Raw genomic sequence first — 23672 nt, forward strand, 5'->3', positions numbered from 1 at the left:
GAGCATCACTGGGGCTGAACTGCAGTGTGTGGTAAGCAGGGATGGGACGTAGGAGAACTGGGAGCGCTCCTTCCAAAACTGGAAATGGGTGAAACTCTTCAACAGCAGGCACTGAGCAACACTGTGTTCCAGTGAAGAATGTCTGGTAATTAACCTGCAAGTATTGATTAGGGCAGCATTTGGCCCCTTTTCGGGTTCTGCCACTGACTTACCACACAATTTCATTTCTTCATGTCTCAGGTTCCCCCTATAAAGATCTGAAATGTTTTCCTGTCTCACAAAAACTGTTATTTTAAAACCAGTAAGAAATGTATTCTGGTAAATATGGTGACAAGTGTTCTAGAAAAGCCAGGAAGAAAGGCAAATACTGGGAAGGTGGGGGGGGAGACAAAACTGATAACTTCTTTGCTTCTGGTGGGTGAGGGTGAAATTGGTGACTGCCAAAAATATGAGCTCAGAGAAGTAGCTTGTTCTGCTCTGAGCCCACATCTGTACACACCTCCTCATCTCTACAGATGGCCAGAAGGCTGAAGAGAGAACACAGTTGTCTAAATTTGTGTAAGAGAAAAGAATCATGACTCCCACCTTGGAGGCACATAAGAACCTCCTGTAACTGGGGGCTTTTTTACAATTTTAAAAATTTGGTTGAATTTTCAGTCTTAGCAAATTTTGTGGAACCTGACACTGTTCATAGTTGCTAAATAAAAAACTTTTTAAATTTTAAAAGATGGTTGTCTGAAACTGTAGTCTAGTCTTTATTCCTTCAAAACTAGTCTGCTATGGAATATATTTGATCCAGAAGTCATCTTTGCATGCTTATACTTTAGCAACTTATAAGATGCTTTTCCACTTTAGATTTCATAGTACTTCATATTTTAGAAGTAACAACTGTCACAGTCACAATAGTGATGGTGCGATCTGGATCAATCGTGGTAAAAGGCATGAAGATAAAAACAAAATACTTTTGCCTTTATGTTTCTTTTCTCCTACCATTAGTGTGGGAATGAGATTGTCTTTTACATTGAATATTTTCATATGGTCTGCTTTATCTTTTGGGAGAATTTAGTAACTTTCTTTTTGTTAGCCCAGGAGATAAAGGATATTTTTTAAAGCAGGTAGTTGGGAGTCAGTATTATGTAAGTAGTGATCTCTTGACCAAAAACCTGGTTTTGTGGATGTGGCCTTATTAGTAGTAAACTAATAAAAGAGAGCAGTTTACAAAGTGCATTTTTGACAGGTGTCAAAGCCCATTCTTTGCAGAGGGGTTGAACACTGAATGTCCCTGAGTTGTGACTGTAGATACCCCAAACACTGAGAAGCCTGAAACTGAAACCTCCTGACCTTTTTAAAAACAAACGAGCAGTTTTGTTTAACTTTTTGCTGTGGGTCAGGAGCCTGAGCTTCATACCAAGTTTCAGTGTGATCCAAAGTAACACTGCAGACTTTAAAGGAAAAACTCTTGCAATATGGAACTTATGAAGCTGTGACTGTTGAGGTGCTGTGATTTATTACAGCAGATTCTTAAAGAGGGAATAAGAGATGTCCTGCCCTAAGCATCCTTCAGTAAATGCCAATTCTTAGGTGAAATAGTCTGTGTTCCTTAATATGGCTTCTGCATTAGTGTTAAAATAGCCACGTTACAAATGGATCTGCTCTTTCTGTGCAGTTGGGTGGTATCTGGCCTCTGTTTTGATTCCCCTTGAGATGCTTCCAAGTGTGCTTTTAGTGGTGCAGCTGCAGCCCAGTGCCACTGTCATAACAGCATTCCACCCTCTGTGAGGAGTTGCAGCAGCACCACGCTTGGATGCATTGGTCTTTCCCTTGCAGGATAAGGACACTCATCCTTCCAGCACTGTCTCTACAAAACTTTCTCTGGTGGCTGTTTCACGAAGTTTTGAAGGGGAGCAAGTGTGCTGAAAGAATATTAGGGGTAAAGAGGATTCAGAAGCATTTGCAGAGAAATGGGCAATTCCAGAGTTGAACTAAGCTGATAGGGATCAATGGATTGCCCAGGGAGGCAAAGGGAGTCCAGGAGAAACTGTCAAATGTTCCTTCTGGAGTATCCATTTACTGATGCTTCTGCAGTTACTGCAGGGTTTGAATATCATTGAACTGGTGCTTCTGCAGCTGCTGTAGAAACTGTTGGCTCAGGCTGTCTCCTTGCAGTTCTCCTTCAGAGGAAGGACTGCTCGGGGAGAACTTGGCTGGGCATGGGACTCACTGGTACGTTCTCTGTTTCCTTTCACACTGCGATCTGCAATCTTTATTTTAATACAAATCCCTTGGCTAGGTTCTTTTCTTTTGCTTATAAATGTTTGATCTGTATGTGGTACTCACAGTAAAGGAGTCCTCTTGTGCCAGAAGAACAAAGACTTGCTTTCTGTTGGTGCTGGGCACCACTGTTGCAGTAGCTGCCTGGTTTTAGTGCCAGTTTTAGCAGGTGCACCTTGTCTCAATGAGTTCTCTTTGCCCTCATTACACAACACAGTAGCAAGTCTCATGCACAGTCTATAGAAGACTGAATTTTGGCGGAGAGCTGAGGAGTTCAGGATTTACTGTACTTCCCCTCTCCTTTCTTTCTCTTGCTCTGCTTTCATTATTTGTGCTCCTCTTGTTAACAGTGGGACTAGGTGATCGATGTAGGTCCTTTCCAGCTGACAATATTGTAGCAAAGTTTGAAATATCTCCTGAAAAAATCAAAGTAACCATCCTGAATGAACTCACAGGAGTTACAAACTGCTGTTGGATGGCTGGAGCTCAGTGTGGAGCAGACTGAAGGGATGTTGTTTGAGGGCTGTGGTTTGGGTGCAGGCAGGGGAAGCAACGACAGGGGCACTCCTGGTCATCTAGGAGTTCCCAATGGTTTTTCTGATTTGTGAGAGAGATGCTCTCAGACCTTCCATCCTTTACAGCTGGTTTTGGGTGTTTTAGATGGTCACCCAATATCTAATGTGAAAGCTGGGTTTTGACTGGTTGATTATTTTGTTGGTTTTTTAAGAGAGAGAAGAATAAACTCCCTTATTCTCCACAACTTGCTCCTATGTCAGCTGGAGCTTTAGAAAAACCAAGTGGCAAAGAGAGCCTTTGGGTTTTTTCTTCAAAGCCAAATGATGTGCTGGAATGTGGTGTGCAGAGTGCTCGGTGCTGAGGAGCTGGCTGCTCTACAGAGCGGGGCTGCAAAGCTTCCCCTTATCTTGCAGAAAAGCTCAGGTCCCTCGCTAGTGTTCTGAAGTGTTCTTGTTTTTTGGCTCCTGTTCTTCCTGAGAACAGACTGTGTGTGTCCTGCTGCCTGACAAAAGAGGGGCTCCATTGTTCTCTTTTGAAAAAGACACGAGGTTCCCGAGTCCTCATCAGTTTGACTTTCAAAAGAGCACAGGCTCAAAAAATTTGATGCCTGAAAGTAGGACACGTTGTGAATTAGGTTCCTGAGTTTAATCATGCCATATTCAGATATTGAATTGCTAATTTGACTCTCATGAATGGACAGGTAATGGTTGTGGAGCGTTTCCTCTGACAGTTTGCCAAGCTGACCTGTGAGGAACCCATGATCCTGCAAGAGAGATTGAATAACAAGAGCAGCCAGGAATGCAGTGTCTGTTCAAATTAAATTAATGAAGCCTAAGGAGGTGGAAAGCTAGAAAGGGGGAAGAGGATGCTCCATGCTGGGTGTGTGTAGTAAATGAATAACTTACACTGTTCCAAGTGCTACCACTGAGTTACTGTGGCACTGGGCAAGTCACTTGAATTTTTGGGCAGTGGGGTCTCTTCTCCATGCAAACAGCACAACATTTACACCTTTCACAGCAATTAGAGAAGTGATGTTTGAAGAGTTGTGAAATGCTTGTGTGTGTATCTAAGGTCTGCTTTTGGGTTTTTTGCTAATAAAAGTACATTGAAACTTGATAACTGCAATCAAAACAGAAAAGACTGAGTAATGTTTTTCCAGTCTCTTGTAAAGTCCAGCATGGAGGTTGCCATCTCCCCCAGGTTAGCAAAGGGAGGGTGGGCAGTACTGTCTGGTTACTGGGAGATAGAGAAGTAATTTTCAAGATTTTTTTGGTTTGTTACCTCTGAGCTGTTTCATTCAATTTACTGTTCCTGGTGTTGAAAAAAAAACTTCTTGAGCGGCTGCAGATACTTTGCAGGGTTTGCTAGTTCCACAAAGCAGCTTGGTGACACCTGCATGCTTTGATATCTCATTGCAGTATTTAGGAATGAGATCAGTTTAGAAATGCAATATATTCTCCCCATGGTAAATGGGAAAAAATGGCCACAACCACTTGGGCCGCAGTTCTGTGAGTGGTGTTATTCACCAAACTGTGCTTATCCTTCAGTGGGGAGGACATTGGTTCCTCTATTAGCTTTTAACTTCCATGGCAATATTCCAAGAGGAAAAAACAGTACTTAAGTTTCGTTCTTAGCACAGAGATAAATGGAATGTCACTGTCATTTGTCTGAAACCACGTGGTGAAAGGCAGGATTTTTTTCCCTAACAGTTTTGCAGAGTAATAGGACAGACCACGATTTGGACTGCACAAGACATGTGCTGGGTTACTTTAGAGTCTCCCAACTTCTAATTCGCAAATTCTAGAAAATTTAGAACAGAAACATATGAGTGTCTGCAGAAATCATGCTTCTGAATTTAACTTCTGGATTTTGTGTTGGTAAAGCATGAAATTGCCTGGTAATATTTGTCCACTGAATTTCAGGGACAGCCTTTCCTGCTGCACTGTTCTGGTTCTGCTGTTCTGTTCCTGGTCCTGCAGTGTGTGAGTTATAAATGCTTTAGAGCAAAATGCTCAGTGAAAAGGTGTTAGCTAGGTTTAATTACTCTTTGTTTCTGTCAAAACCAGCAACAAGCCTTTGCAAGAATGTTCTTTTACCTTGTTACTGTTTTCTTCAATGTATTTCTGCAGTAAATAAATAATGGATAAACTTTCCCAGGCCAGTAAGAACTGTTTCTGAACACCCTGTTACAGCAAGTGTAGGAGGTTGCAAATACCACTGAGAAAGCCCAATACAAGGACTTTTGTTTCCACAACAGAGAAGCTGTGCAAGTGAAGAACTCATAAACCAGCAGAACCAAATGCTCTTTCAGTGCACAAAGCATTTATGTATTTTTTTTTTAAAAAAGGATTTTTTTCACTAACACAAGTGTCAAGTTATAGAGATGAATTGTGTTTGAACTGTGGAATAAGATAGATTGATGGCATTATGATCGACACTCTTGTATCACTAAAAGTATAGTTTTGGACTGAAAACCAGGCAGGTTTTTTGTGCTGACAAGAGCAGAATTCAATATAATGGTGGTGTTGACATGGATACAGATTTCCAAAGGTGGCTAAGCAGGCAATAAAAATATTTACACCCTAATTTGGACTGAGGGATGAAAGGGTTTCTGTCTCACTGCCCACCTGAGGAGAACACCCTCAGTCTGTGTAGCAGCTGGTTTCTAATCCTGGTTTTGATCCTGCCTCTGCATCAGGAACTGTGTGCTCTCCTACCCTGACAGGTTGTGGCTTCCCAAGTGCAACTTCTTTTGAGAAATAAAATAAACCCCATCAGTGTTGCATTTAGGCACAGCAGGTTTCCTGTTATCAGGGGAACTGAAGTGGCCAGACACAAACTGCAGCTAATGGCCCAAAATAAACTAACTTTGATTGTTTTTCTCTAGTCTTTCCCTGGACAGTAATTCCAAGTGTTACTTTTAGCAACTCTAGTGTATGAAAGGAGCTTTGGGGAGAGAGTTCTTTTGTTGTGGACTGATGTCCCTGCAAGGCTGAGAGCACTTTGAATGCTGGTATTGATTGGCGAGGCTGTGTGCTCCTCCCGGAGAAACTGGGATTTGCTCCTGCTCCAGGAGCTGCAGCAGCTGCGCCACACTCCCCTGTGCCAGCCTGGCTGTGGTGTTATTAACCTGCCCAAACTCACTGAACAAGGGACTTCCTGGGGCTCCTGGCATGTGTGGTGCCTCCAAGATGTTGATCCTGTTTTGCTGTTCAGAGATTTGTTGCTTGGTGCTAGTGGGAGGACGGGATGTGATGTCTGATGGAGAATGCGAAGACTGAGGAAGCTTCTTTAGCAAATGAAGAGCTGGAAGCATCTTTCGTGTTCTCGTGAGTGGCACAATGGAGATGACATCATTATCTATAGGGAGAAATTAAACTAATTCATAGCCCTTTAGGAAATGTAAAGAAAGAGGCCAAACCAGCAAAGTTGTGTCTGTGGTCTTAAAAATGCCATTCACCTGGGACTGGTACATTTATCCTGAGAGCTCCTGTTTCTCCCCCCAGATTTTATTTGAAATTCAAAAGATAAAAAAAAAATTGACTATAACTTCTCAAGTTGGAGATCAATTACTTAGCACAGTTGTGTTCTCCAAAGATACTGGAGAATACAGTATTGCAGATGCCTAATTTAACTAATTTTTAAAAAAATTTCAATGACCTATTAAAAATAAGCAAACAAAAGGCTGTGGAATTCATTACTCATCTCAGGATGTTCCTCAGTGTAAGACTGATGGACAGAACTTATGCTGAGAAATTAATCTTGTAACCTAGCTTGTGGTCTACAAACTAAGCATTTCCACCACTGATGGTCCCTGCTAAAGTCATCTTTTTTTTCATTTCCATGGCTGTGCTGTGCCGTGTGAACTGGAGAGAGGAATAATAGATGAGTTTTGCAAGTGAAGTTGGCAGGTATGACAGCACATGCGTGCGATGGAGATCTGCTGAGGCAAGAGGATGCTGGATTGAGCCAATTTAAAATATTTTTGGATTCATGGCTTTCCAGGGAAATAGGACTTTTATTTTTATTTATTAATTTTGTAAATCTCTAAATATGTTTGTGGCTCTTTTTCTTCCTCTTAGCCAAGCTGGGACTTTCTACTACAAGATCTTGTCCAAGGCAGATGGTGGACTCGGGTCACAAATGACAGATCTTTCTCTGCTGTCTCAGGCTGGCGTGGTGTTTTACTTTGATGGATATCGTTGCTAGCTTTCATGCCTAAGTAACCTAATTCAAATCTTTTGGTAGGGTTATCGTGCATTTGAAGTAAATAATTGTGTTCTGAGGCTGAAAATGGATGGCAGCCAGGGTACCCTTCCCCAGAGAGAAACCCCTTTGCTCTCTGTTGAAGGGGTGCTGGGTTCTGAAGGGTTTCAAAAGAGCTAATTTTGTTCCCTAAACAGCCCAAGATTTTAGTTACAAATTCTGTTTCAGACCTTTCTGTGGCATTGTGTGTTGTGACACTGAATTAAACTTAAAATAACGTGGTTGGATGGGCAAGATATGGCAAGAAAAAACACTTAAAATCTTAAGCTTTTAGTAACCCAGAACCTCTGACAACGTGTTCTTTGACAAAACCACCAATTAGTCAGGAAGTATAAAATTAACTTGAACTTGTTCAGGAGTCAGAGTGGAACTAAAACATGGGAAAAGTCTGACGGAGCATGTGCACTGGCTGGGAGCACAAGAGCTTTTTACACAATACTCACAGAGTCTAGTAATCTTCTATTCCAAATCCTTTTAAATCTTCTCTCCTTAATTTAAAAAAAAAAAAAAAAAAAAAAAAGTCACTGAGGCAGCAAGACTGACATACTAGAAAATGCATTTCAGGGGAGAGTCATGAATGTTTAAACTGGCTGAAAGGCAGCTGGGCACAGTAACCGGGGGGGTTTGCAACACTGAAAACACAGGGTCTGTATGATTGACATCAGGGAAGAAATTCTGGGGAGAAACTTCCTTAAACTTCACCGTTGAGGGTTGCTGGAATTTTAGTCAGAAGGAGAGCATTTATTCTTAAAAACTTCTTTATGCTTTGACACTTCATGTAAACACTGGGAAAACGCAACTCTCAAAGACGTATTTGCATTATGTTATTTGTAAGAATTACTAAATTTGCTTTGTTTATAACCAGAGCTTTAGAATCTATGTTGCTTTTCTCTGTCCTCTTACTGATTCCCAGGATATGCATTAGCCTGGGCTGCAGAGCAGGGGACAGACAGTAGAGCCAAAGTGTTTGGCTGTTGCCTCATGGAACTGATGCAAACCACCAACACAAGCAGATCCAGTGTTACTGTAGGACAGTTTGGGCTCCAGCCTCTCTCTTTTTGTTGAAATTTTATTTTACTTCTTGCCAACGCAGAGGGAATGCCATGCTTTCCAGCCTTCTCCATGTGTGTACCTTTGCCTCCTTGGCGGCAGTTCCCCCATCCCGACTGAGTCGCTGGGCTGCAGCTTGAGTCCACCTGCAGAATCCCATATTCTATGGGATATGAATCACAGCAGCAAAGAAACTGGGGCATTGCAGCTATTTTGGTGAAGCTGAAGGGTGCTGGGGAAGGGATGTCCCTGTTCTGAATCTCCTCAACATCGTGGCTGCTTCCCGTGGTGGCTTCTGGACCAGCAAGAGCCTTGCAGGTAAAGGCAGTGCTCACAAATCCAGGGATGTGGGGAGTGTCTGGGAGTTTGGCTTTAGTGCTGGGATGTGATGCAGGACAGGGCTGGGGTAGTGAGGACCCAGCATGGCACAAACTGGGTGGAGGAGGTAGAACTGTGATTCTCTTTTGGAGAATGTGATGTCATTTCAGGCATAGATCCAGAATTTTGCTTAAACCAGCTCTGTCTCTGGGGAAATGACATTGCAGATGGTGAGTGTCATTTCAGTGTAATGTAATCCTGTTATTAATTTAGTTAATTCTTCAACTGCAAATGAATGCAGTCTGAGTTAAGAATTTCAGATGATTTTGAGTGTGGATGTCACATTATGACTGCAGAGTACCTTCATGTTTCCATTCACCACTTTAGCCAGGAAAGCAGGAATGCAACATTAGGGTGTCTCAAGTCACAAATCAGTTCAGTGTTTCACAGATGTTGAGAATCCAGTGGTGATTCTACCTTGTCTCAAATGAATACTTTGCTATTCATTATTTGTGTATTATCTAATCTGTGACTTTTTATTTAAGACACCTGCCAAGAAATGCACCCTTTAAGATATTTTGTTTTCTGCAGTGCTCAATTTTGCAGGCAATTCAGTTTTGCATATTTCTGACTGGTTGAATAGGAAAAACATTAAACTGTTTATGTGTCAGTTTGTTATTTAAGTGTCAGCAGTCAGTTTTTAAAGCTTTTTGCACTTGGTGTGTCTCTTGTCCGTCGTGCACCTTGACACCCATAGCAGAAGGTGAAGGCAATTTCAAAATAAATTCATTAGAGTCCCTCTGTAGCTCTGGCTGTGCTGGGGGTTGTGCAGGTTTCAGGGAATGTGAAGCCAGATAAAAATCTAGAGGAAGATCTATGTAAAAAATACCTCGAGGTCTGCAGCTGGGGTGCTGCTCTGAAGACCACCTGGTGAGTGTGGCGAGTACCTTCCTGTCATCAGGAGTCTGTAGTAGGTTCAATCCCTACGGAGGATTTATAGTCTTTCCAAAACTGTTATTTTTCTTACACATTACAATTCAATAGCTGCAGTTATTTCTACTAATGTCTATTTCTTTCTGAGACTGGATGGTGTGATTCTATCTAAAATAGAGCATTTTTTTCTTCAAATGATTGCTTATGTGCTCACACAGTGCCTCTGTTGTTCCTTTTTTAACCTTCCTGTTAGGCTGGTAATGATTTCCCCTTAGACCATCTTTTCACCTTCTTTCCAGGAGCTAAAAATATGAGCTACACTCTGCACATCCCTGTTTCCTTTACCTTAATGCATTAATTTAGATTAAGCAGTTGCTTGCCTTTGATTCTTCAACTTCTTTAATTACTGTACCAGTGTGATTTCTTTTGGCTCTTTTTCCATTCCTTCCTCCACAGTGGAGGGGAATCCATGTGTTCACTGATTTTCAGTTGCATCTCTGACCCGAGGGTCCCCAGGTTCTCCATCTGCGCCTTGGCACAGATGGATTCTCTCCAGGAGCTCTCCAGTAGCTTCCTGCATGCTGACAAGTGGGCAGCTGTTTTCCTTGCACTGTGAGCATTGTCAGAGCTCTGGACCCTGGAAGGTGACTTTGATTCCTCCATTCTGATGGTTACAGGTGCTGTGGATCCAGATCTGGTTATCAAGTTTGTGCCTACCCTGTCTTTGGCAGTTAAAGCTGGGTGTGGGGGCTGCCTGGCAGGGCCTGCTCCTGAGAAATCTTCAAGCACAGCAGCCTTTGCTTGAAATATTATGAGAGCTGAACAGGCAGAAGTAATCCCAGACTCAAGTATTTGTTGTATGAAGTATAAGAGTTTGCCAGAGGAAGTACCTTTTCAGCTTCTAACTATAGCGTTGCTTTGTAATTGTTCATTTGGATGGAAAATTCCAGCCTTCTAAAGGTTATCCCAGATGCAACTTTGCCAGGAAATGCATTACATGGGAAATAATACAACTCCTATGAATACACAGTCTCCAGGTGAAATCAGATGATGAGCATACTGTTGGAAGCAGTCTGAGCCTTGTTAAATGTGTCCCAGTGTTACAGGGCACTGCTTTCCAGAATGCTGCTGGGGCTCTGAGTGGCCAGGATTTCTCTTCGTGTAGTGGGGAAGGAGGAAGTTCCATACAAGGAGCTGGGATTTTAAATAGTGAATATCTGCACAAGGCACAGGTCAGTCATATTTTGCAGATTTCTCTGCCCTGTGCTCCTCTCTGAATCCTCATGAATTGTATTTCTTATCTGTTCCCCCCAGTTTGTTGATACTTTTAGCATGAGGGAAAACTATTTTGATATTTCTCTGTCAGTTATTTTGACATCAATCAACACTGCAGATCTTGTTTTGTTTGGTGTCTGGGTACATCATAAAGAGAGTTGCTGAAAGAGTTCAATTACAATATCAGCATCTCTGCCAAATGTATTGAGCTGTTCTGAAAAGCGGCTTGTCTTTTCTGACCCAGATACACAGTTTCCAACTGTGGGAGATGCTGCCAGAAAGACTCTTGGCAGAAGGCCAGCAATAAAATTATACTGCAGAAAAACACAACATATTTTCAGCAGCACTTTGTGTGGTGTGATGAAAAATTACCTGTCTCCTGAATGCAAAGCAGAGGCTAAAATAAACTTCCAATTTGAAGTTGCAAGACTCTCATTCTGACTTTTGAAAGTAACAAAAAATTGTATAAATTCCAGTTATTTTCTGTTACTGTGTCTGATACACCTCGGGCTGTGTTAGATACTCATTGCTTTGTTATTAGCAACCTCTGTTGTTCTTGCTGCCCTGTCAGTATAAACTCTGTCTGCTCTTGGGGTGCTGCACACTGCAAACTGCAGTTCTCCTGGGCAGATACTGGTGTCAGGGTAGATTCAGAAGGTGGAGGGTGTTTTTAATGCTTCAGCTGAGTAACTGTTAGCGTGTGCCTTCTTGGTGGAGCATTTAAAACCAATTTTCATGGTGTTCTACTTGGCCTGGCCAGAAGCCTGAAGAGCAGCTCACTGAAGTGAGGGGTTTGGAGCTCTGGTGTCCAGTGACCCCAATTTCCTCTTCTCTGTTGCACCAGTAACACTTCTGTGCAAGGTGCTGCTGCAAGGGGATACTGGGATGCCAGACACAGTTCATATCTCCTTTCTAGAGGTTCAGAGCACCCTAATTCTGATATTTCAGTCCCCATGGAATGCAAGTACCTGTTTCTCCTGCCTTTTCACTTCTCTGTTCAAAGGCACTCAGAGGTAGCTGAGCATATTCATCACCCCCGGCTGTTTAACTGTCTGTCCCCTGGGAATGCAGCTGCAGATGGAGGAATATCTCCTACTACAAAAGCCTCATCTGAAATTCTTTTTGTTTGTCTTGAGCCAAAGCATAAACTTCCTCTGTGAAGGATGGGATGTTTAATGGAAGTTGCTACAGTGTCATGGTGTTTTAATAACATTTCTAATGTGTCAAATCCCCAGTGATTTTAAACCACACTGCAGACTCTGCTTGGCTCCACTGTGACCTGGTTTGGAGACAGAGATTATTTACTCTTGTTTTACACTTTAGGGGCACACGATGCAGAGCAGAAGTGACTTTTTCAAGGTCACCAAGCTCTCGGTGGTGCAAGGAGCTTCCTGTACAAGTTTTCTTGCAAGTGTGGGGGGCTGCCCCTAGGTAAGACAGCCACACATTTAAATATTGTGCTTTTTAATCTGGGCATCAGCTGTTACTTCCCTGAGGATGCAGGAACAAATCTCCTGCTATAGTCTGGTAGTGGAATGAGGCTGTTGGATTTATGGAATTGCTGCTCACTTCACATAATGCTTTCTGATGTATTTGGTGCTGAGCTATGTTATGCTGCCTTAGTCCATATGGTTGGAGCAGATTTGATTTTGGTTTTCCTTAATTTAATTCTGTGTGCTGTCAAATGTACTTTATTCTGTATATTGTGTCTGCACTTTTATAGTAAACTCCCTCCTGTTTAGTGCTTTTGTTGAAAATGTTCTCTCAAAGTCTGAACTAAATTAGGGTTTCACTCCTATGCGTGTTTCTGAAATATTCGTAGGATGTTAATGACTTGGAAGACATCATGTATCAGCTTCAACTCAATTTTCAGGATTTTTTTCCAGCTTTCTGATTTGTATAATAAAGATCCCTTTGTAATTCATCTGTCTGTGCCTTGACTTCAGCCACGCACTGCTGAAAAAAAGGGCAGGTAAGACAGGGTTCATAAATACCTTCATCCAACAACCTTTACTTGTCACTGAAAACGTAACCTGTCTTGAAAGCAAGAAAACAGGTCACTGCCTGCTAAGGCAGGGTATGGAGAGGTGGTGGTGTTTTCACTTCATCAGCCCAGCAGAGATTACCCCCATTGTGGCTGTGACACATTCATTTCCAGCCTGTTTTGGATTTTCCAAGAACCCTGGGAAGCACCCGGCACAGCCAGGGCTGCCCTGAGGAGTGTGTTTCCAGAGCTTGGGCGGCTCTTGCAGACTTGCCCTCTAGACAGCAGCCTGCTCAGCACTTACTGAGCACCAGAACTTGCTCAGCCAGCTATCTCTGTCCATCTGCTTGCCACAGCCTGGGCGAGCTGATAAGCAACAGCTTGCAGTAGTCTTGGGAAGGAGGCTGGGCTGGAGTGTTGCAGGAGTCTGGAGACATTGTACTGGGCATATGCTGAAGTCAGCAACACATTCCAGTGCCCTTCTCTCTGCCTGAAATTGCCAAGTTACAGCTACCAGAGAAGATAACAAACCAAAAATGTGAAATGTGGGAGTGACAGGGAAGAAGAGTAGGTGAAGATAGCTGAAATTCAGTTTGGAGAGAAATAATTTGAAATACATTATCTAGAAATGTGTCTCATAAAACTCTCTCTAGTTTGCTATTTGCTGACTCAAGTTAGTATTATTAAAAAGCAGAGCAACCTTGTAAAGAGTATGGCTGGTTCTGGAGATGGTGAAAGGCTGTTGAGCGTGGAGGAGCTTATGACTAGCTCGCAAAATAAATACTGCCAAAGCAGTGATCTTTGCTTAGTTTTCCTCCCAGCTGCCCCTGTCTGACTTCCAGGATCTCTTAAGAGAAAGAACATCCCCTTCCTTGATTGCTTCTGGGAAGCAATTTGGTAGAGTGTGAATACACCTTGGTGGGCACAGAGCCTCTGTGATGAGAAGTGGGGTCAGTCAGGGTTTTCATTAGCTTGCTTTTCCCAAGTATTTTTAGTATGACTGCACTTAACTCTCTTGGGGTTTCTTCCTTGGCATTTTCAGCTGCTGGAACAGACAGGCCCCTGCACAGTGTTCTTGTCTGGCTTTTTGTTTTACCCAGTTCTACATCCTAAATTCAGTGGTGTGACATACAAACAACTATCAGGCCCTTGCTGCCAAAGCTACTGGTCCTGTAAACATGCTTAATTTCTTCCTAACTAGGGAAACAGGGAAGCGAGATCTCTTGTTACCTTTTCCCCTGTCACATTCAAATCTCTGTGGGATGCAACATTTTAATTATTCCCTGTCACATCACAGGTTTAAGTATCTCCTCAGCTTTCAAATCATCTCACCTATCCCTGTGCTGTTGCCAAACATGCTTTTAATCTCTAACAATGTCAGGCTTCTCTGACACACAATATACAAGGCATTGCTGGAGAAGGGGGGTCAGCATACAGGAGAAAAGGAAAACATTTTAGTGTGTGTGTGTCAATCTGCAGAAATTTACTGACTGGGTTTCCAATTGCTTCAAAACGTTGTTGGAGAGCTGATGCAACGATATGTGTAGTGAAAGGAAAACAGGAATTTTCTGCAAGGACTGGAGTGTCTTGCTGTGCAGTGAGTTTATGCTTCCCTCTCTCACATTACCTGCTCTGTTATTCTGCTCTTCTCTCTCATAGAGCATTTCTTTGCAGTTTTATGCTGCCAGTGCTGGTGTTGTTTCCCAGTTTAGTACAAGAAGGCTGCTCTTGAAGGATCTTTTCCATGCTGTGTGCTGGGAAAGGCAGTGCATGGGCAGCACAGGGGGTGTGGATGATTTCAGCTCCTCGCAAGTCTGACGTCTGCAGTTTGTTAGAATGTGCTTGTCTGTCTTTAAATAACAACTTGCAGTTATTGCAACCTGAAGCCTTGGTTCTTGTGCAGCATCTGACACAGGATCGAGGGCTGCACTGAGGATTTCCACAGAGAATTACTTTTTGGTAATTAAATGTAGTGTGTCTGATTCCTAACATGCATGTGACACTAAAATAGAGACTTCTTGAGCTGGTTTCACATAGACCGTGTTTGCCATGTTGGATTTCCTGTCATCCTCATCCCAGAAACTGGGATTGCCAGGTGGTTGACAAACCTCTCTGGGATCAGCTCTAACTGGCACCGGAAAGTCGTTACATGTGTGTGGGCACATCATAAAAAGTTGCTTTCCATAGTGACATCTGTTTGCTCAGCTATAAATGGATCACTGACTGTCCCATCTGGAAGCTGGTGTGCTCTGATCAGTGGTTTGCCTCATGTGCTGCATCCAGCACTTCTGGAATCAACACGCCATCACTGCTGGTTTCAAGTTGTTTCTCTCTTTTTGCAGGTGAATTAGAGAAAGTGACTCCCAGAGCACCTTGGCTGCATGAACTCTTGAGCTGTCAAGGGACTGAGAGGCTTATGAAGAGGTTCTGTCAGGCAAAACAGTGCTTAGCAAAGACACCAAGGAGGAGGGAAAAAGAGAAAGGGAGGGAGAGAGAGCTGAAACACTAACAAACCATGGTAGGTATTTGTTGTCTTTCACAGGGGTGCATTGAAAGTGTTTTCTGCTGCCAGGCTTGCATGGGGCCTGATCAAACCCAACAGAGGGGATTTTCTGACCTTGCACTAACTGAGGGATGGTAATGTGTGCTTTGAGCAAAGCAAGTGAGGTTTGATGTATTGTCAGCCTCTTAAAGCCAGAGAGTGTTCTTGTGAGCCTGCAGTACATGAATTATTAAAAACGAACGAAGGGATGCTCATAAGGTTTTCTAATAAAACTGGCATTAGCAGGCTGTAGCAAACAGCATCAGTGACCTTGAACTTGCAGATTTCATTACCAAATGCTCACACTCCCCTTCCACCTCTACCTCACAAAAGCAAGTTTTGATTATTCACATCCATGTGTCTGTGATTGATGGTGCCTCTGTGCACACTTTGTAACAGTGTAGATGAAACGTGTGTAGCCAAATATACCTGGTGTGTATTGTTTAAGTGAAGAGTCACTTCTCATCTGCCTGGGTTTGGCTGCAAATTAGAAATGCCTGAGATGTGAGATTTGTAAAGGTGAGCAAATATGAAGTATTGTGATGGTGAGATTCTGAAAATGTGTTCACAAAAAGGCAATAAACCTACTCAGTTCCTGAACAATATGAGTGGAGAGCCGTTTAAGCATACTTACATATTTTTAAGTCCTCTAAGGTTATTACTGAGAGAATGGAAATAAGAATAAATGCAGTAAATTTTAAGTACAGTTGCTAATGTTTGTGTGGCTGGTTGCTGCTGGTAGGCTGTATGTTCATATTTGTATTTACAAAAAAGACTTAAACCTAGACTTTTGTCAGTTGCAGAGTGAAAGGGGGAAAGAACACCTTACAAAGCAGAGTTGTTAATGTATTTTAAACAGTGTCCCACTTTGTCATTCTTTTCGCCCTGAATTGTAATGAGGAATTGATCTTGTCAGCCCCTCTTCATTAGAAAAGAAAACGTGTCTCATAATTAGGAGTTACCAATTTGTTTCTGTCCCACTGTTGCAACTGACATTTCGTAAGGTAAAAGATGGTGGGTGAATTGTTAAATGTAGCTCGGCTGTTTCCCTGCAGCTCCGCCTGTATCCATGTTGTGGATAACCACAAGAGGGACCTCCTGGAAGTGTTTTGCAGCCTATCAAACTGCAGGGGATAAAACCGGCCCCTGACAGATGAATTGTTACTGCCCAAATTATCCATCTGGGTAGGAACACAAAAATTAGGAAGGGAATGATGTCATGACCTTCAATGGTAGAGACACAGGGAGTGCAATAAACCAGGAAATCGTGGACAGATCCTTAATAAGGATCCAGCCCAGAGGCCTCTGAGGTTGTTCAAAGGCCCATTGCGTCCTTAGGAGTGGATACAGCTACAAACCCATGAAATAGGGGTGAAAATTACACCCAATTAAGGTGCTTAAAGTGTGGGAGGAACAGAGGGGTTCGGTTGGTGATTCCAGGTTCTGGGAGGCTTTCAGCAGTGACTGATGTGTCTATAGAGACCAAGACCTATTGCTGCTCTTGCCACAGGCCTGTGCTATGATCACAGCTGGTCTGGGGCACTGTTTAAATCAAAAAAGTCTCACCTGAATAGTCTGCAGCAAACCCAAAACTTCCTAGCACAGGTTACCCAACCAGTGAAGTTTACCTCCCTCAGCAGTATCACTCAGGACTCTGAGTTTCACTGCAGACTTTTTAAATTAGCACTCTAATCTCTTCCTATTCATTTGAATGTTTTTAAAAAAGAAATTTCAGTCTCTTACTATTTATCTTTATTCTCATCTTCATTCATGCCTTTGTAAATCCCTGTGCAGTTGCTGAGCCTCTCACACTTCTGTACTGCCTGTGACTTCATCTGCAGCAGCAGCAAACCCATGAGGGATTGGCTCTTTGACTGCCTGTTCAAGGTGTGCTGCTGTTGTCCCTGACATAACCAGAGGAGAGGTGGCTGCACTCAGCACTTAGAGAATATGCAAAGTTGCATTTAGAGAGTATCAATGCCTTTTGCAAAATAGGAATCATCTCTCCTTGCCCGCCCTCCTTTCCACATGCTATGCCCAGTCTGCTCCCCCCCCGGGATGCTCATGTTGTGAATTTCCCTGCCTTGACACAAGGTTACCTTTTGGGATCAGGACCCTAGCTCTTCCCTTTGCTCCAAGCTATCCAACTGCTGTAGGCTGCCACAAGCCAACAAAGATCTCTGAAATTCAGGAATGCCTTAATCCCTGCAGGTATCCCAGGGTAGGGCAGCCCCTCTTCCTTTCAGTGCTGTTGCTCACAGCTTGGATCCCCATGAGGTCGCTCAGCAAGATAAGCTCTGAATGATTTCTCACTGACTTGGAAGGGTTAATGTAAATAACCAAGCAAGTGAAAGGAGGGGGGAAGTCAGAGACACTTAATGAATCTGGAAATGAAACTCAGGGGTTTTGTGTTCTCCTGCTTCAGCACTCTAAGTTATACTCCAGCCAGGCAGACCGTGCCCTCTTCCCCAAGGGAATCTTGGTGGGGCAGGACAGGGAGAAATAAGAAAAACTATGAAAATATGTTTACTAGCTTAATGCTGATTTTTTGCACTGGTGTTTGTTTTCTTTTTTGTTTTAAAAATTTATTTAAATAATTACTTCTGCATGATTATAAGCAACGGTTGTCCTAAAACACATTATTACCTCTGCCAGGGAGGATTCCCATTCAGGCAATGTCCTATGTCCTATCAATTATCCAATAACTTTGTTCTCTTTTCTTCCTGTTTCCCACTCCACAACAGAGATCGATCCGATCTTTTGCTAATGATGACCGCCACGTAATGGTGAAACATTCAACCATTTATCCATCTCCAGAGGAGCTTGAAGCTGTCCAGAACATGGTCTCAACAGTAGAATGTGCCCTTAAGCATGTCTCTGACTGGATGGATGAAAAGAACAAGTCTGCAAAGTGTGAGGGTGATGTGGAAGCCAAGGAGGAAGCCGCAGAAGGCACTGCCAAGTGAGTGAAGCCTCAGCTCACAACGTGTCCCTGTGCTGCTCTCAATGGCTCCTTTCCTCCAAATAAGAGTTAATAAGAGTTATAAGTGTTACTTGGGTCTGCTGCAGATGAATGTTCATAGAAGGAGGGGGATATATCTGGACTTTCTGAGGTGGGAGCATGGGGGAGGAGTGCAGGGAATGGCAATAAGCCCAGCTGCTCTCCATTTCTTTGTTTATTTTACTGTGATGTTGTGAAGTTGCATTTAGCAGACAAACCTTTCAGCAGTTTTAAGCAAATGCAATTCCCCAGAACACACCAGTGCAAATGGACAGCCGTGTGCTTGGGGGCTCCTGCAGTCTGATACGCAAAAGGAAGTTTTTATAATCCAGCAAACCAACTTTCCTCAGCCTCCATTACTTTCCATTATTGTCATGGTTTAGCCCCAGCTGGCAACTCAGCCCCACATAGATGCTGATTTTTTATAAAAAAATAATCCAAGTGTGCAGTAAATGCTTTGGAGACAACTGGACGAGACAAGACCTGGTGCTGGCCTGTCAAAGAAGCATTTATTGCTTTTAAACCATCTTAGTCTACAAAACTGGTTTTTGTCACAGTGTTTTTCTTAGCACTCAAAAATTAAGTGTTCCTATGTTGCTTTGAAAATTCTTTACTGTGGCTCCCCTAAACTGTAGCTGGAGAGTAAAATCCCTTTTTAATTACCCTAAATTGTTTCACTTCCAGGGATCAAGGTGGTCGGACGTTATGTGGCGTTATGAGAATTGGCTTGGTTGCAAAGGGCTTGCTGATCAAAGACGATATGGATCTGGAGCTGGTTCTCATGTGCAAAGAAAAACCCACAAAGACCTTGTTATGTATTGTTAAAGACAATCTCCCAGCTCAAATTCAGGTGAGTTAATTTGGAGCAGTCCTCCCACAATGGCTGATAGCACTGCAAGAGCTATTTGGGGAAAGGCTGGAATTTGTTCCACCAAGAAAGACAAGTGATACAAAGGAATATACTCTGAATCTAGGACGGCATCTGGGGCGTGTGACATGTTTAATGTGGTGACATCAAGTTCTTACTCACAAAATGTAACCTCTTAATGCTGTTTTTGCCTACTCCTGTTTGTGCTGTCAGTTCCCTCAGGGGGCAGCTGACCTGTGTGTAACGAAGCCAGTGTGGGTTTGGGCGCTCTGGTCCAACCAACATGAGCTGAACTGCAGAAATCTTCCCTGCTCAAGTGTGTGACTCAGTCCCTGTTGTTGTGCCCTGCCTGAACCAGCTGCTTTGCTTGGGCTGTTCCCACATACACCCCTCTGTGCTGCCGAGGCGGGAATGTGTCATTTTAGGTGGTCATTCATTTTGGCTCATGTTAATCATGAGCTCACATTATTTTTATTTATGGCTACTTAATTCTGATGGTGGCACCCAGTGGGCAGCAGTTGCAGCTTGTTTAGGGATACCACCTCTGTGACAGAGGTGAGGCTGAGGAATCACTCCAGCTTCCAGACTCACCAACAGTGGTGCCAAGGAACTGCCCTCAAATATTCCACTGCAAGTGCCCCTCTCCAAACCACAACCAAACTCAGTCTTGCTTTTCTCCTGATCTGCTTTTCTCCCTGTGTTTTACCACTCTTGACAGCTGTTTGTTCTCACCATTCATTTTCTCACACAAAGGGCTTGTTTTAATGAGCTACTGTTGTTCCTAGAGATGTGGCCCTATCCATAGCTAAAAATGCAAAGGATCTTTTGAGTAGTAAAGAGTAAATTTTACTTGTTTGAAAATTATAGGGATGTACTGAGTATTAAAGAATAAATTTTGTAGTGAGGCATGAAATGAGGGTTGAAAGTGAGGAGAAGAGTTAATATGTGCTTCAAAAAAAGTTAGATAAAATGAGAGACTAGATATAATTAAAATATGTGAAGACTGAATAAATTCAAGGGACAGGGAGGTAAGATCCTGTGGGGAAGGACTGTAAAGATGAGGGAAGAGGACTCTTGACTCATGAGATACTCCAACTGTTGCGAGCATGGAAGACAAGAAGAGGCCCTGCAGAAGGATCAGATGCTGGAGGCAAAGGAGGGTTTAGGCCCATTAGGGGACAAAAGGAGCAGGTGAGGTACAGAGACTCAAGAGCTTCTGCTTTGCTGCTTTGAAGGCTCATGGAGAGCAGATGCTCAGCCATTTTCATCCCAACAATAAAGGAGCCGCAGAGCAGATTGCATCACGGAAGGGGTCAGAATAGACATCTTAACCACCGATCTGCTGAACCAGACTCCACACAGAAGGGATGGCTGGAGGACTCTGAGCCATCTGTGGCTGTCCTTGCGCTTCTGGAGGCTGAGAGAGGTCCCAAAGGGCTGCTGAAAGACCTGCAGAGAGATCACTGCAGAGAACTCTGATACAATTCAGTTAACAGAGCGAACTGTCAGGCAGTTGTAGCACTGGCTACAAAAGGAATGTTTTAAATTGCTTTTAATGAGGGAGGCAAGGCCGCCTTTGTTATTGCAATGCCCTGTTAGCTTTCTCATTAGCTGAGGCACATATACAGATTCTTCACTTTTTCAGTCAATTGGGAGAGTCTTGAAATCTTTCTTGGTGACTTTCAGAAACTTACAGAAGAGAAGTATCTGGTGGAGGAGCATGTAAATGAGGCAGCTATTGTTATTCATAACACAAAGGAGCCCAAGCTCACTTTGAAGGTGATACTCACATCCCCTCTCATCCGAGATGAAGCAGAGAAGAAAGAAGGAGGTACACAGAGCGTTTTAACTTGGTTTTAAGACTGTTCTAGCTAAATGTCCTGACTGTGCAGCACAGGGTTAATTGGAAAGTAGGCTTTTAATTGTGCATCATGTACTGACTAGACTGGCTATTGCCACCATGGTTACATATTTGTGCCTTAAAAAGACAACAGTCACTTAAATTTCATGTAAATATGCGAGTTTTCCTTTGCAAGCACTATTCCTACAGTGTTAACTTTGACATACAATTAGATCTTAGTTCTCCTTTCTTTCAGACTTGTTATTTAATTCTTGAGCACCTGGCGCTGCACAGTCTTGTTTGCAAATTAAGTCAGTCAAGTGGGATTGGTTCATAGTTTCTTGAAACACTCATAAAAATGTTTCTCTTTATGTAAAAGCCCTCTCCCTCAAAGCTTGCCAGTGTGTCATCCTGGCCCTCAGTTTTTATTGATTGATGATGTGTATGTTTCTGGCTTTAAGAATTTCCTAACTGGGATACAATTGAAGTTACGGTGCTGTGATACAGCACTTTTGCTTCTGAATTGAACATTGTACCTCATGTCCTTAGAGCAAAATAGTTCTAGAAAACTGTCACTTAGTCCTTTCTGTTCCTTCTCCCTCACCGCGGTGTCCAACACAGTTCTGTGCCCGTGCTGCAGGAATGGTGATTGTAGTACCAGTGAGGCTGGAAACAAACTGAGAGCAATAGAGAAGAGCAAATGTAGCCATACTTTGTTGTATTTTTAAAATCCTGACAGTAATTTCTGCTTCTGCTTCCCAAACCTATCCCTAGAAACTTTGCCACTGGATGATGTCAGACCTTTGACCAACTGGCCACTCTCTGTCATGACAACTGAGGCAGCTGGGCCCGTGTGGGCTAGGGAACTCCCTGTCGCTCTCTCCCCATTTCTAGACTTGCCACAAGTCCTTTGCTTCCTCCCTCTCCCACATGGAATACCGATGGGATGAGAAATGTTGGTCAGTTTCTCCTCATTTTGTTGGAGGCGATGGCAGGAAGGATCCCTTTCCAAGTGACATGTAATACTTTGGCAGCAGTCGAATGCAGAAAAATCTTACAGAACAGATGAATGGCAAAGATCCCCTAATTGCACTGGCTGTTTATTCCCAAATTAGCAACAATGCTGTTTCCAAGACCATTAAAAATAAACTGCATATTCCTTTAGTTGTTCAGCTTCCCACAAGATGCTGAGACCAGCCCTGGAGCTGCTGCAGCTCATCCATGTTCATGAGAGAGCACAAAGTGCAGGACAAATTCCAATGGTGAAGATTTGTGAGACTCCCACAAGGGGATACAGTTTTACACAAAGGCTTCTGCCCTTGTGCAAGTATTTTCTTGCGAAAATTGATGCTGTTATGCCAGCAAAGTCCAGGAATTTCTGAATTCATCTCAGACTAAAGGAGGATTGGAATTGTTATGCTTTTTCATGCTTAAAATGTAGGTGGTCTATTTTTTTTTTCAGTATCTTAAAATATTTTCAAAGGTTTCTACTATATTTTTAAAATTTAAAATTATTTTACCACCTCTCCTGAAGTGGTTATACACTGTCATTCTGTGCAGCTGCTCAGGACAGGGAATAGGGTCATCGATCTCATTTTAAAGTCCAGGTTCCTTGGCATTGATTCATCACAAAGAACAGAGACATTTATCACACTCCTTTTCAAGGTATATGGAGCATTATGCAGATGTCACTAAGTAAATTGGAAGCAGAGGGATACATTTTTTTGTAATCTTTCCAACCATACTTGGATTAGAATCACTTAGATTCAGACCAAAAATGTTTCATGTCTAGTGTCAAGGGAACATAATTGGAGAAACTGGTGAAAACACCTTGATCTCCAAAGCACTGCCGTATTTTTTCAGTACCACTAAACAATGTCGACCAAATGTAGATACACTTCCTATGCAGTTTTAAAAACCTGACAGTTGACTCCATGCATTCTTTTGACTGAAGGAGCTCAAAGTGCTGCTGAACTTGCCTTTCATCTTCCATGTAAGATAGGCCTGGGCTGCCTGAGCCTGTGGAAAACTGACCAAGGTTTCTGTGGTGGGATTAGCACTAATCTGTTCTCTAACAACCCAGGTCAGGCCAACGGCCCTCGTTACCAGTGCTCCCATTGTTCTGTAGGAATGCTGTGTGTGCCTTCATGCCCTGATGTCAGAATGTATCGAAAAACATTCCTGGATTTCTCTTCAGTCCCCACCTCTTTGGAAAAGTGTTCATGTTTAAGACGTGGTGTTTGTCCTATTTGTTTTTGCTGCTCTTTAGCAAAAATAAATAGTGGCCCAGTGTGTGTGTGCATTTTGGTGTTTCTCACAAACAGCTACCCATAAAGCTCTGCTTTCTCATGTTGAGAAGTCAAGCACCTTAATTGCCTGCATTTTGCAACAGTTTCAATTTTAAACTTTTTAAGAAACTGAATTTTTAGTCACAGCATCAAATATGAATTAGGCTTTCCAGACCAGAACCTTGTATCCTGAAAACCAGTTGTTACTGAGCATACAGTAACACCACATTATGTAACTACAAACAAGCTGGTTCACCAAAGTGGGGCCAAAGTCCCGTTGCTCCTGGAGCAAGACATGGTCAGTGGTGCTCCCAAGGGGCCAAGTGCCTCTGAAGGGGCAGCAAGCCCCAGACTGCCCTCCCCTCTCCGGAGAAGACAAGGCCCCTCTTACGGCTCAAATGAATGGAGTTGGCAGCTCCTGTGTGAAGAGAATGTGTACAGCAGTGGGGAGAGAATTCCTGAGGGATTGGTTCTGCGTTGCATAGTGTGAGCTAACGTCAGGGCTTTAGAATTTACTCTT

General features: G+C 42.9%; 1 protein-coding gene across 10 annotated transcripts in view; it reads left to right on the top strand.

Annotated features, from left to right (window-relative positions):
- Positions 1 to 23672, top strand: part of STRBP (spermatid perinuclear RNA binding protein) — a 60064-nt gene that overhangs the window by 7532 nt on the left and 28860 nt on the right. For 9 of the 10 annotated variants that reach the window (XM_032131055.1, XM_032131061.1, XM_032131062.1 and 6 more), the window contains exons 2-5: positions 14956 to 15131; positions 17900 to 18117; positions 18841 to 19006; positions 20711 to 20855. In XM_032131055.1, the coding sequence (XP_031986946.1) occupies positions 15129 to 15131; positions 17900 to 18117; positions 18841 to 19006; positions 20711 to 20855 (532 nt within the window). In that variant the 5' untranslated portion in view covers positions 14956 to 15128. Of the gene's footprint in view, positions 1 to 8135; positions 8422 to 14955; positions 15132 to 17899; positions 18118 to 18840; positions 19007 to 20710; positions 20856 to 23672 lie in introns of those variants that run through there. The other variant, XM_032131054.1, reaches the window with a different exon arrangement.

Source organism: Corvus moneduloides, chromosome 21, assembly GCF_009650955.1.
Source record: "Corvus moneduloides isolate bCorMon1 chromosome 21, bCorMon1.pri, whole genome shotgun sequence".
NCBI classification, from domain to species: Eukaryota; Metazoa; Chordata; class Aves; order Passeriformes; family Corvidae; genus Corvus; species Corvus moneduloides.